The following is a 12,827-nucleotide window of genomic DNA, read 5'->3' as shown; positions in this document are numbered from 1 at the left end:
TACGGTGCCGCCCTTTGGCGACGCCGGGCGTACGGTTCCGTCCTACGGTGCCACTCTACGGTGCCTCCCTTTGATACTCTACGTAGCTACCCTACGATGCCGCCCATTGGTAACGTCCTAAGGTGCCGCCCTACAGTGCTACGCTAGGATACTGCTCTTTAGCGACGTTCTTTGGTACCGCCCTACGGTGCCGCCATTTAGAAAAATTTAAAACGTAAGAAAAAAAAAAACATCCTTGAAATAGTAAAAAAAAAAAACACTAAATAAAATGTTATAAAAATACAAAATATATAAAAAGTGGCGTGAAACATTAAAAAGCAAGGGAAAAAATATCATAAAACCCCTTTAGAAATCAAGAAACATCATCATCAGGAGCATCTGAACCCAGACAGTTTGTTTACATTTTCTCATGTGAATTTCTTGCACTACAAAGCATAAAAAAACACCAGATTAACAATAGAATCAAGAAAAGACAACAGTATATATAAATCTTACGGAAAAGTACCTAGAATTCGAGACAATACCTGCCCCCATATAGTATTTGTGTGTGTCATTGAATATAGTGTTTTGCGAAACCGCCGCCTCTCGCCACCCGCTGCTCCACGCCGCTCCAAGACACTCTAGTTTACCTGGAGGGACAAAGAGCAACACAGATAAACAAATAGAGACTCAGGAACAATGGGTCTTCACAGCATCCTCAAAAAGTTGAAACAGAAGGAACATGAAGTCCGTCTGCTTATGCTGTATCCTTTTATGGTAGTAAGCAAGGTCGCCCCTCCCCAGCTCTTCCTATTCAGTGTTATTTGGCTCACAGAACTCCAAATTTGGGAAATGTTTGTTTTTTTATATTTACCATTATCTTGTAGAGTGTGCCATTCAATATACATGTATGCAATCGTAATCTCTCTCTCTCTCTCTCTCTCTCTCTCTCTCTCTCTCTCTCTCTCTCTCTCTCTCTCTCTCTCTCTCTCTCTCTCTTTTATTCTGAGTGGGTATCGTGATGTTTTTAAAGATTGACAACTTTTCTTGGTATTCCAGAATCACCACATATTTGCTTTTACTTTTGTGACATTTCTCATTGGCTAGAGCTCCCCGTGCAGAGTATCTTGAACCCCATTTGTGGAGGAAAGTGGACAAGAGTGGGAAGATTTTTTGGGAAAAATGCTGAGGATTGACCCCCAGACAAATACTGTGATACATTGTTTAACTTTATCAAGCAGCTATGCTATGCTGTGATAGTTGTAAGCAGCCATTGTGGTAAGTGCAAAGTTTCTTTCCTTAATGGAGAGACCTAGTGGCCTGGACAATGCTGGGAAGACAACAGTGGTGAAGAGATTCTGTGGCGAGGACATCAGCACCATCTCCCCTACATATGGCTTCAACATCAAGACTGTTGAGCATGTTGTTGATAAATATGAGTAAGCATGTGTGTCATTTTAGTGGCAAATGACCTTTTTATTCATTATTTCCAGTGTTTGTGAATGCTCTATTGCTATTGTGCTCAGAAGCTGAATTAGTATCCAATATAAGCTGAATTGTGTCCCGAATATATGCAAGCTGAAGCTGCATTCCCAATTAGTATATGATGAATATGTATTCCCAGTAATACGAGATGAATGTGTGTCCCTAGTAGACACCACACGAATATGTGTCCCTAGTAAATACATGACAGAATCTATGTCCCCTATAAGTAAAGCTGAATTTGTGGTAGTAGAAGGAAAGAATTTGTCTTTAATAAGTATGTTTAAATCTGTGTCCCCCAATAAAAACAGACTGAATTTGTGATCGCAGTAGGTACAAGCAGACTCTATGAATCTATTTTAGGGACTGGCACCTTGGTGGGCTTTTTTTTTTTTTTCTCTCTCTCTTCTTTTTGTCACCCTAGGTCAGTGCTCTTCTTCCATAACAAGTAAATAAATAAATAAAAAAAATCCTTAGTAGGAAGTACAAACTGTCTGCTCAACAGGTACAAGCTGAATATCTGGGATGTTGGTGGCCAGTCCTCCCTCCGGTCCTACTGGCGGAACTATTTTGAGTGCACTGATGGCCTCATCTGGGTGGTGGACAGTGCTGATGTAGACCGCATGAGAGACTGTCAGGGGGAACTGAAGAAACTGCTTGAGGAGGAGGTTTGTGTTTATTAGTTTCATTGTGGAATAGTTACTTAGTTTTATTTTCTTTGCTAATAATGTACTCAGCCTGTGCTACACTTGTTTGGATCCTTTCTCCAACCTCCATATCTATATTTGTCTACCTTTTTTCCTTTAGTTGATGTACACTTCTTATCTCTTTCTATTTTTTACCTCTCCAGGTATCTGTACTTCTATTAGAAAAGTTTTTTTTTTTTTTTTGTCTTTCATACATCTTTTCTTCCTCAACTTTTCTTGTGTCCTTTAAAATATCCAACCTCTTTTTGTCCCTGCAATTATAGATCTTTTTTTTTTATAAATTTTTGCCAGTGTATGGTAGCATGCTGGGGCATACATGAATGGATGATGGCTGTATCATCATTATCCATTGTGATTTTATAAACCTCAGGTTATGGGTAAATTGTCTTTTGGTTTCCTTAATTTGTGCTACTTCCTCCTTGATTTAATTTCTTATACTTTATGGTTTACCAACCAGCACTTCATGATTTATTTATGTCCTTTTATTTCCCAGAGGTTAGCAGGAGCAACTCTTCTGGTATTTGCCAATAAGCAAGATCTCCCAGAAGCAGTGTCTTCAGAGCAAATTAGAGATGTGAGTATTTTTAAAACCAGTTAATCATCTTCATCAATATTATCATTATCATCATTACCTTCATTAGGTTTTGCAGGAAATAACATTGAAGATTTTGTACAGAAAAAATTTGTGTTTCAGAAATTTAACAGCATTGTTTGTGAATTTCTTATAAAGTGTAGTGATGAATAATGTAATGACAGTAAGGATAACAGTCTGAAGCTCTTTTTAGAAACTGCAGATACCTTCTTATAACAGCATAACAAGGAAGCTCAAAATATTACATTGCATAAAAAGAAAAGCTACTAAAGTAATGCCAGCCTTGGTACTTGTGGTGTTGGTTGTACCTGTCTGCACTGTTGCCAGTCAATCCCTAAGTGACCATGAGTGAATCACCTGAACCAGGCCTGCAGCAGGCCACCAGGGTGTGGCCTTGGAAATTCATGTGTCAAGGATATTAGGGCTGTAACACTGCATGACCAATATGTGTTACCAGTTGTACTGAAAGATATACAGACTCACTGTTCCATGCAGTCATTCTATATAACAACTTATGATTTTAGAACAATTAAGACAAGGCATGACAGTATGAGTGACAGAAAGAGATCATCATGTTCCTGTTTACTGTGAATGTGACAGCAATGTGGAACAGGTGCAGCCAACACTCCAAGCACCAAGAAATGCTAGATTCACTATGGTCTTTCTCTTGTCTCTCCTTTTTGTACATGTTTGCACAGTTTCTCCCAGATGCTTAAACTTACTTCTCTTTCTCCATTTTTTACTCCCCCACATTATTTTAGACTCTTTCATATTTTATATGGATTCATAGAATCATTCATCTCTTCTCTTCGGAAACTATCACTGCACTTTCACTAATTTAAAAATGATCAGCAACCGTATGTACTAGCTCACTCATAGATCTTGATCTCAAACAGATACTTCCAACTCCATAAAGCCTACACATGTCTGTAGTCTACCATTTTCACTTGTTTGATGGAAGGTACTATAATGAACTATCAATTTGAATATTGACTCTCTGACAGATTCTGGACCTAAACAGCCTCAAGACCCACCATTGGTACATTCTTCCTTGCAGTGCCGTCACTGGGGACAACCTTGTTGCTGGAATTGACTGGCTGGTAAGAGATATTGCTGCTAGAATATTCACTCTTGAGTAAACCTGTTACTGTTTCACCTTTGAATTGTTCTTAGGCATATTTGAGATTCTTGAAAAAAGTAAAACTTATGTATTAAAATTTTTTATATCTTTATCTGTTTTTGTTTGCTTTTATGAACTGACTAATAAACTTTTTCAATCTTTGTCAAAAGACCTGTGGAGCACAAAGACATAAAATGAAGGATTTTTAGAACCATCATTTCTTTGTTACTAATCATATTTTTAAAAGTGATGAGGTGGTGTATGTCTTGTTTGTCTGTCTATGTGTTGCCTTTTTTCATGTGGTTATCAGTGATAAATTATAGAATATGCAGTATGGGAGCACTGTATTTAGATGGATGACTGTTTGGACTGAAGTTGTGACAAGGAAACACCTCAGGATCTTGTAATTTTCTTAATGAGAGCTACTTTGAAGACTACAAATGAAGAATGTATACTACAATATTCTAATTTAAACTAGATGTGGGAAAACTTTCACATCATTTATGAATTCATGACTGTATTCCATTCAGCTCTTGTGCAAAATCAATCTTTCTTGCTTCACATACATTCCTCATACATCTATTGCACTCATTATTTCATCTATCAATCTTATTCCTGGTTTTCACCTTTGCTTTACAACTTTAAGATCACATCCAGTTATCTTTTCACCTATCATTATTTTTTTTTCTATTCTTTCTACATATTTGAATCATCACATTACTTCTTGCACTACTTGACCTGGTAACTGTTCCAACAACAGTTCTATTCTGCACTTCCTTACTTATCACTCTATTTATCTCAGGCACTTTGTCTCCATTGTATTTGATCTTTTCTTTCTTGTTCTCATATTCTAAGTTTCAGCATCATTAATGAGGCTGATATCAATAGTCCATTATACAAGCTTCACCTCCTGGTGATCTCACAGAAGAATCTGTAGGAATTATGCTTTGAGAAATGAACATTATGTATTGGCTGAATATATCAGTGGAATAGGGAATTAGAGTTGAATGTTTGTTGGGAAGATAGTGAGAACAAAACTGAAGGATTAAGTGAAAGAGTGAGACCATTTGTCTGAAGTATGAATAACTAAGAAAAGTTTGGGAAGGAAGTCCATTTCACAAATTTGTGAAGTTGAAAATAACATAATGCCAGGAGAGGCATGACTGTTAACCTTTCTGTCATAATCAATTCTTGGGAAACATTTCGAGAGAGAATGAAGACATGTATGACTTCATATATGTTAGATTAAAATGATTTGTGGAACTTTTCTTATTGGTTTTGTGATTTTAAGCCTTAATTTTTTTATCACTCTAAGTTGTACATCATGAGCATGTGATATTAATAATTTTTGTGAATTTGAAGTTTCATTAATGAGCACAAACCTCCATCACTAATAATAGTCTAAAAAGTTTTTAAACTTGACTTGTAACTCAAATAACCTTTTCAGGTTATTATGATGTATGTATTAGTTTCATGTTATGTTAATTTTGTGAGAGAAGCAAAAGATTAAGTAGATTTTATTACAGTTGTATAGTAGTTTTAAAAGATTAATTCTATTATTTGAGCATGTCACTGATGTATATACTTTTTTATTTGGTTGATTATTATATTTAATGCTAAATGCTTTAAATAAAGGGAATGTGTTTAGCCGCTGAGTTTATTGTATAAATATGAATAAGAGGTGAAAACAATGAAATCAATATATAATATAATAGTGTAATAGTGCAATTGTGTCTAATGAACAAGTTGATAAAGCATAAGGTTGTATATGTATGCATAGATTAATGGATGACTTTAATTTCAGGAATCATACTTGTTATAGTGACCTGTCTGTAGTAGTGGAGTTAACTAGCTGGTGTGTAGGCATGTCCTCTTTGATGCTGTCACTTAATGAGATGTGCACCGAGAGTGGGCAAACCTAATAGCTTCATATGTTAGTGGGTAGATCACTTGACTTATTATTGTATGTAACAGGGAAGGAATTAAGGTCATGGGGTGTAGCAGATAAGAAACCTCCAAGGCCAGTTGGGTGAGATCTGCTCCAAGGCTCCTCAGATAACATAAGATGCAGAGCCATGCTGAGCATCCACTATCTCATCTTCATCATTCCCATCCATCCATCCAGTTGCCTTATCAGCAATGTTTCCTAAGCATTTATAGCATCTCTATTCTCACTGGTAATCTCTTTGCTGTGGAAGCCTCTTATAGCTACCACTAAGATTTGTATCTAATCTATGGCAACGGTGAATTATGAAGTGCTTTGAGTTCGTCCTGTTACTACCCTTCCGTGTTGAGGTGCTTGAGACAACTATCAACTGTCAGGATATCTCAGCTGCCAAGGTCAGGTAGAAGTGGTTATAGGTCACCTAGAAACAGGCCCAAAAGAGGAAAGTGTCAGATACTCCATTTTTGCGTGGGACATTCTATTAGTTCCTTACCAGGGAAAGGTTGAAAGGGTGATCACTTTTCTTAATAGGGAAAAAAAAAAAAATAAATAAATAAATAAATAAAAAAAAATATATATATATATATATATATATATATATATATATATATATATATATATATATATATATATATATATATATATATATATATATATATATATATATATATATATATTACATCAGCTTCTCAGGATCCCATTTGTAGTCTTGGGAGAAGTTACCATTAACTCATTTTGTGATTATAGGATCTCATGTTAAATAAGATGATTCTCTTATTTTAGTAACACTATTCCTTTAGTGTTTTTGTGTTTAACACACTGTCTATCTGATGGTGAAGATACTCATCTACCTGTGTTGCATAAGGAACACACAGTTTTGCTGGATGAAGGTTGTGTAGACTGAATGTAGAATTACCTCTAATTCAAAGATGTACAGTGATGATGATAAACAGAATAAGAAAACTAAATAGAGATAACCATTGAAAGAATAAGATATTTATACAACCAGCCAATCACATGTTCTATAAAAGAACAGTGTTCATTTTAGTTGCAAGAGCTCTCCACTTGGGTAGATGAAAAATATGTTATGTTAGATGTTTCATACAATGTTTAGTGTTAACTTTACTTATTTATTTACTTTTTTATAAGTTGTATGGTAAATTACATTTGGACTATGTAGTAAGTGGTCCATGTAATGCGAGCTTGTCGAAGTTTGTCCGTAATAAAATTTCTAGCACTTTTTTTCTCTCATGAAACCTTTATGAAGTGTCCTAAAGTCTCCTGTCATTGGCATTACACAGAAAGGCAAGTAATATAATAGTGTAACATATATAATAATCTATTCATATCATAAAGGACAATGGGTTTGTAGGTGCACTGATCGAGGCCTGTTGCTTGTCTTGCACTCCATTTTATGTTTTAATATGAAGTTGGATGTTGTAGTTGTGCTATCCATATTTCTTCAGGGATACTTCCATCTACACCGTCCTGGCATCTTAATTCTTCCTTAACATATTTTCTCAGGACATAGGACATATTCCTTTGTGGACAGATTTTCCTCCTGGATAGATTGATTTGGTTTCCGACGCCTCAAGTTCGTAACATCACGGTCATATGGCGCCTATTCCTCCTGCATATATATGTTCTACTGTATTATCTGGTGGAGAGGGAGTTGTCCATGGGAGAAAATGTCAGGAAGCGAAATATATTACGGAGAAATGATAGGCCTTAACGATGCAAATTTCAGTATAGTCTTACTGTGTATCTTTATTCTCCTAAACCCTAACAGACCAACTTATATAATTCGAAACAATCTAAAGGTAACTTTAAGTTAGAGGCAGTACAGCGAACTATTTATTAAGTGGTAAACGAATATGATTGAGATGTTTTGTTAGTGTTTATGGTGTGTGCGTGTGTGTGTGTGTGTGTGCTGTTTTCAAGTTGAGAAAGGTAGGAAAAGTACAAAACATGATGAAGGAAAAGGATGGAAATAAAAAAAAAAATGAGGTGAATAAACTTAACAAAAAGGGATAAATAAGTAGATGAATAGGGGAAAAAACGCAAGAATGAAAACATGAAATATGAAAAAAGATAAGAAAAGAAATGGAGTTGTAAGTTATACCAAAATGATAATTAAATAGAATAATAAAAAAAAAAAAATAGGTAAATAGAAAAGGAAGACCAAGTCAGAGTCACGAAATAATGAGAGATAGTGAAGGCTTTGGTGGGAGGGAGTGAGGAAAGAGGCTGCGTGTGTGCTTGTGTGTCATCTTCCCCCTCCCTTCCCTTCTCCTTCCCAGCATCAGTATAGTTCCCTCAAGACACCTTAGAATCCTTGGACTATACCAATTGGATTGTAAAAACAAGTTAACTAACCGTGGGCCTTGAGAGGAATGAAGGAAGGTAATTGTCTACAGTGTTTGGTGGTGTTTGTTTATGGCTTGTATTGCATCATCGTAGTTTTGTTACGAGGGCTGCGTGTGTGGAGTGAGATTTGATACAGTACTGGTGCCTGTGTTGGTGTGCGGCTGGTGTGTAGTGTTATGTAAGGCAGGTGGATGTGTTATCACCGGGTGGGTAAGGTGTTGGTTAGGCCTATCAGGAAAGGCACTGTTTACCAGGTAGGGTGTTACGTAAGACAACCAGTTATTTGTTTTGATTGTCACGAATTATAGGAGCTGTTTGTGTCAGGATAGGTGTGTTGCGAAATAGTTGTTTGTGTTCATGTTCAGTGGGAGTTGCCGATTTCAAGAACGAAATTGGCGGCTCACCGCGCCTCCCCCCATAAACGTTCTGATCACCATCATGGTTTTGTTAAGTTGACGTAGTGATTCGAATAAATCAAATCTTATCAAATTAACCAGAACTAACAATGTTACTGTAAATGGTCATTATCTACAGCCAGCCGTGCTCTAAGAATGGTAATCAGGAGAAAATCGATATCGGCGTTATCAATTTGCGACACCATAAAATATTCAGAATGAAGCAATGAAGCATTGGCTATGTGGATATGCACTACGGAAATACTTGGTACTCATTGTACCCGGTTATGTGTTGATGAGAGAAGTGTGGCAATGTGCCTGATTAACACTGGATGAGTATGACAAGCAGAACAAAATGGGATCTGAATAATTTAGGGTATTGGTGACATGTCAGGGATGACCTTTTCACTAGAAAGCAAGGTATTATTTTAGATTTATACCATCATACTTTACAGTATTGGAAATGTGATTTTTGCATACCTTACAGGATTCTAAGAAACTTTATCTCTTGAGTTTCCATGGGAAATCCATAGTTTTTAAAATAGTCAATGACTTTCCCCCAAAAAATTCACTAGACCCGATCCTGTAGGATAAGTTAGGTTAGGTTAGGCCAGGCTAGATTAGTATCCCAGAGAGGATAGTATGTTAGGTCAGGGATTAGTATCCCTGAAAGGGTTCCAGAGGAGGGTGCAAATCCCAGCTAGGTTAGGCGGTAGGGGGATTATGATGTAAATAAATCTAAAGATTCTCTGAAAGCTACTACCTACTTGTTAAACGTAAAATACTCATCAGCAATGCTTTGTGGAGTAATAATGACCCCACTGCTTGTTTTTCAAACTTACTATACTATATAGTTACCACCATGTCACTGACATTGTTAATCTGGTTGGGTAAAATTAACTTTTGTTCGAGCTGATCCACCCAACTGTAAATAATGAATGTTAGGCTCTGGCAATTGTGGCATGATTAACATTTGGTTCAAAATAGAAATGTTGAGCAAACAGTTTCCAGAAATCCTAAGCAGCTGCAGCATAAAGTGATAGATAGTATATATTTAGATTTGGCTCTTGGTAGAATTTGATTTGGTAACATGGATTTAATTTTGTTTTACCTGTCATAAACTCTGGTGACATTTTGATTTTGATCCTTAACTGAACGGATTTTCTTATGCACCTGCCAGTTCATGCACTTCACATACATCATGTCATGAATGCTATACAGATATTTACTCTATCTGAAGTATAGTTTAGTACTTGCATGGTGAAATAATGTGAGTGTTGCTCTCTGACTGCAGGTCGTCATGTATGATGATTGTGTCAGATGGCATGACTTACTCAAAGGATTAGATTGGAGATAAAATACCTATATGATTTGTTTATTTTATTACTTATACGAGGTGTGTCATTAAAGTTCCAGGACTGGTGCCACACAAGTTTTATTTCACATCCAGGCTACAAACTATAGGTTATCTCCTTCGAAGTAATCCCCCTGGCACCGCATGCACTTGTCCATCCTTCTCTGCCAGGCTTGCATGCACTGCTGGAAGGATTCTTGCGGGATGCTCCTCAGCTCCGTCGTCACGGCCTTTTTGATGTCGTCCGCATCATCAAAACGGGTCCCCTTCATGACCTCCTTGAGCTTGGGGAAGAGGAAGAAGTCGCACGGAGCGAGGTCAGGTGAGTAGGGCGGTTGCTCCAGCACGGCGATGTTCTTCTTGGCCAAGAACTCTCTGATGCTCAGGGCATTGTGAGCAGGCGCATTGTCGTGGTGAAGCAGCCACGAGTTGCCCTGCCACAACTCCCGCCTCTTCTCGCGCACTGCACGAAGCAGACGCCGCAGTACTTCTTTGTACACATGTTGGTTGACTGTCTGGCCCTGTGGCAAGAACTCGCAGTGGACGATGCCCCTCACATCGAAGAAAGCGATCAACATGACCTTGAAGCTGGACCTGGACTGCCTTGCTTTCTTCGGCCGTGGCGACGCCGGACTCTTCCATTGAAGGCTCTGGCGTTTGGTCTCCGGGTCGTACTCAAATACCCAGGACTCATCGCCGGTGATGACTCTCCTGAGCAAGTCTGGTTCAGTTTCCAGACGCTCGAGGATGTCCTGACACACCTGCATGCGTCGTCCCTTCTGGTCATCGTTCAGGAGTCTCGGCACCATCTTCGCACAGACTTTCCGCATGCCCAGATCTTCAGTGATAATCTTCCACACGCTGTTGTGGTTCATGCCAAGCTCATCTGCGATCTTTCGAACAGTCAACCGACGATCGTCACGCACCATCTGCTTGACACGCTCAACATTGGCCTCATTCCTGCTCGTTGAGGGTCTTCCACTCCTGGGGTCATCTTCCACGTCCTCCCGGCCCTCTTTGAACCTCTTGCACCACTCAAAAACACGTGAGCGTGACATTGTCTCATCCCCGTACACTTTTTGCAGCATACCCAGTGCTTCTGACGGCGTTTTCCCCAACTGCACCAAAAACTTCAAGTTTGTTCGCTGTTCAGCGCTCATTGTTAAACGACCTGCAACAGAGGACATGATTTTAAAAGCACGTAAGAAAAAGATTAGTGACTGTAGAGGGTTGGGAGCGCAGTTGTATACTCCAGAAGGATTACTTTGAAGGGGAAATATGGTGGTTTGTGGCTTGGGTTTGAAATTCATCTTTTAGGACACCAGTCCTGGAACTTTAATGACACACCTCTATTGGAGATAAAATACCTATATGATTTGTTTATTTTATTACTTATATATATATATACATATCTATCTTTTTTATATGTGAATACATTTGTAGGTTTCAAATCTGAGGGCAGGGTGTTGAATGTATGCTGAATGTTGTGGCTGGAGGAATCTTACAGAGCATCTATAGAAGTGGCTCGGACAGCTTGCCATTTTAACCAACCAAAAATTAATTTTATTTATTTATTTATTTTTTTATCAATTTGTTTATTTGTATAGATATAGACATATCTATCCAAAGATTTCCTGTATCAAAGCTGAAAGTGCATTTTCTGCTGATATGCTTATGTGTTACGTTTGTAAAAATCTTCACATCAGGAGTGAAAGAGCAACTTCTCATGTGAATGTAAAGCAAGAGAAATTGTATTGAAAAAAAAAATAAAATAAAAATAAATATATATATATATATATATATATATATATATATATATATATATATATATATATATATATATATATATATATATATATATATATATATATATATATATATATATATGACATTTCATGCTAATGTTTGGTTAGCATGCACTTTCAATGGTGAACTACAACCATAAATTAACTTTTATATTGGTTCTGCATAATAGATATTATTCTCGAAGACATTTTGTCATGTTTCTTTGGAATGGCTGTACTCTCTTCCAAAGTCACAGTTACATAAATTTTTAAAGTAAGCTCATCCTTAAGTATAATATATGTGGGAAGCAGACAACTGAAAGTAATTAGTTTAGAGGGATGCTTGATTTTGATATATTCTTGGAAAGTGTATGTGGTTCCAGTACTGTGGATGATTGGCCATGAAAAAAATGTCTGTATTATGAGACCATGGTCAGAGTACAAAGTGCAGAGTGTGTGTGAAATAACAATAGTCACCTGATAGTAAGGTGAATGTGGAGGTCTTGTAGGAGTGTTAGGCCATTTGGAAGATAAGTACAGATTGATGGAATCAAAGAGGCCCTATCTTTCAGTGATTTTGTAAAAAGTCAGTCATGCTAATGTGACATGGTTACATATTTGTGGTAACTCAAAGAAAGGACTTGAACTTTGAACTAGTAAAATCTTACCACATCTACTGATTGCATTTTATGAAATCAAGATAATTAAGAAGCTTATGAGAGAGAGAGAGAGAGAGAGAGAGAGAGAGAGAGAGAGAGAGAGAGAGAGAGAGAGAGAATGGGGATGATAAAACAAGAAATGTGGCAACTAATCAAGGAGGTAAACTGACCTAGCAATAGTGGGCATGAGTTTTATAAGCATTATATACTTGTAATATTTCTTGGTTATCATCCTGCACTCTTGGCCTTGCTTATCGTGGTACTCGGGGCTCAGGGTCACAGCCAGGGATGATATGCTCATTGACCGCCTGAGAAAGGACAGGTTCTTGACTCCTAGAATTTTGGCACCTCAGAGTACCTTGTGATTTTTTTTACACTCTTCTCTGTAGTTTTATTGTATGGATATCTGTTAATATTCTTGTTGGGCATTTCTTCTTGTTTTT

General features: G+C 37.4%; 2 protein-coding genes across 2 annotated transcripts in view; both read left to right on the top strand.

Annotated features, from left to right (window-relative positions):
• Positions 1-361: 361 nt before the first annotated feature.
• LOC135110622 (ADP-ribosylation factor-like protein 2) lies at positions 362-5,523 on the top strand. Its single transcript, XM_064023148.1, has 5 exons — positions 362-743; positions 1,296-1,418; positions 1,967-2,129; positions 2,662-2,742; positions 3,765-5,523. Exons 1-5 carry the CDS (start codon positions 679-681, stop codon positions 3,897-3,899), a joined length of 567 nt encoding a protein of 188 aa, XP_063879218.1. The 5' UTR covers positions 362-678; the 3' UTR covers positions 3,900-5,523.
• A 2,563-nt stretch (positions 5,524-8,086) lies between these two features.
• The window catches only part of LOC135110619 (fatty acid CoA ligase Acsl3-like), a 41,982-nt gene continuing 37,241 nt past the window's right edge, over positions 8,087-12,827 (top strand). The window contains exon 1 of the mRNA XM_064023140.1: positions 8,087-8,228. Coding sequence (XP_063879210.1) covers positions 8,219-8,228 — 10 coding nt within the window. The 5' untranslated portion in view covers positions 8,087-8,218. The remainder of the gene's footprint in view (positions 8,229-12,827) is intronic.

This window comes from Scylla paramamosain, chromosome 20 (assembly GCF_035594125.1).
Source record: "Scylla paramamosain isolate STU-SP2022 chromosome 20, ASM3559412v1, whole genome shotgun sequence".
Lineage (NCBI taxonomy): Eukaryota > Metazoa > Arthropoda > Malacostraca > Decapoda > Portunidae > Scylla > Scylla paramamosain.
Note: the sequence above shows the minus strand (reverse complement) of the source record. Positions and strands in the feature narration are given on the sequence as shown.

Coding starts and splice junctions, on each gene's coding strand:
- LOC135110622 (XM_064023148.1), top strand. CDS start 679: ATGGGTCTTCACAGCATCCTCAAAAAGTTGAAACAGAAGGAACATGAA. Junction 744..1,295: donor GAAGTCCGTCTGCTTATGCT/GTATCCTTTTAT, acceptor GGAGAGACCTAG/TGGCCTGGACAATGCTGGGA. Junction 1,419..1,966: donor CATGTTGTTGATAAATATGA/GTAAGCATGTGT, acceptor TCTGCTCAACAG/GTACAAGCTGAATATCTGGG.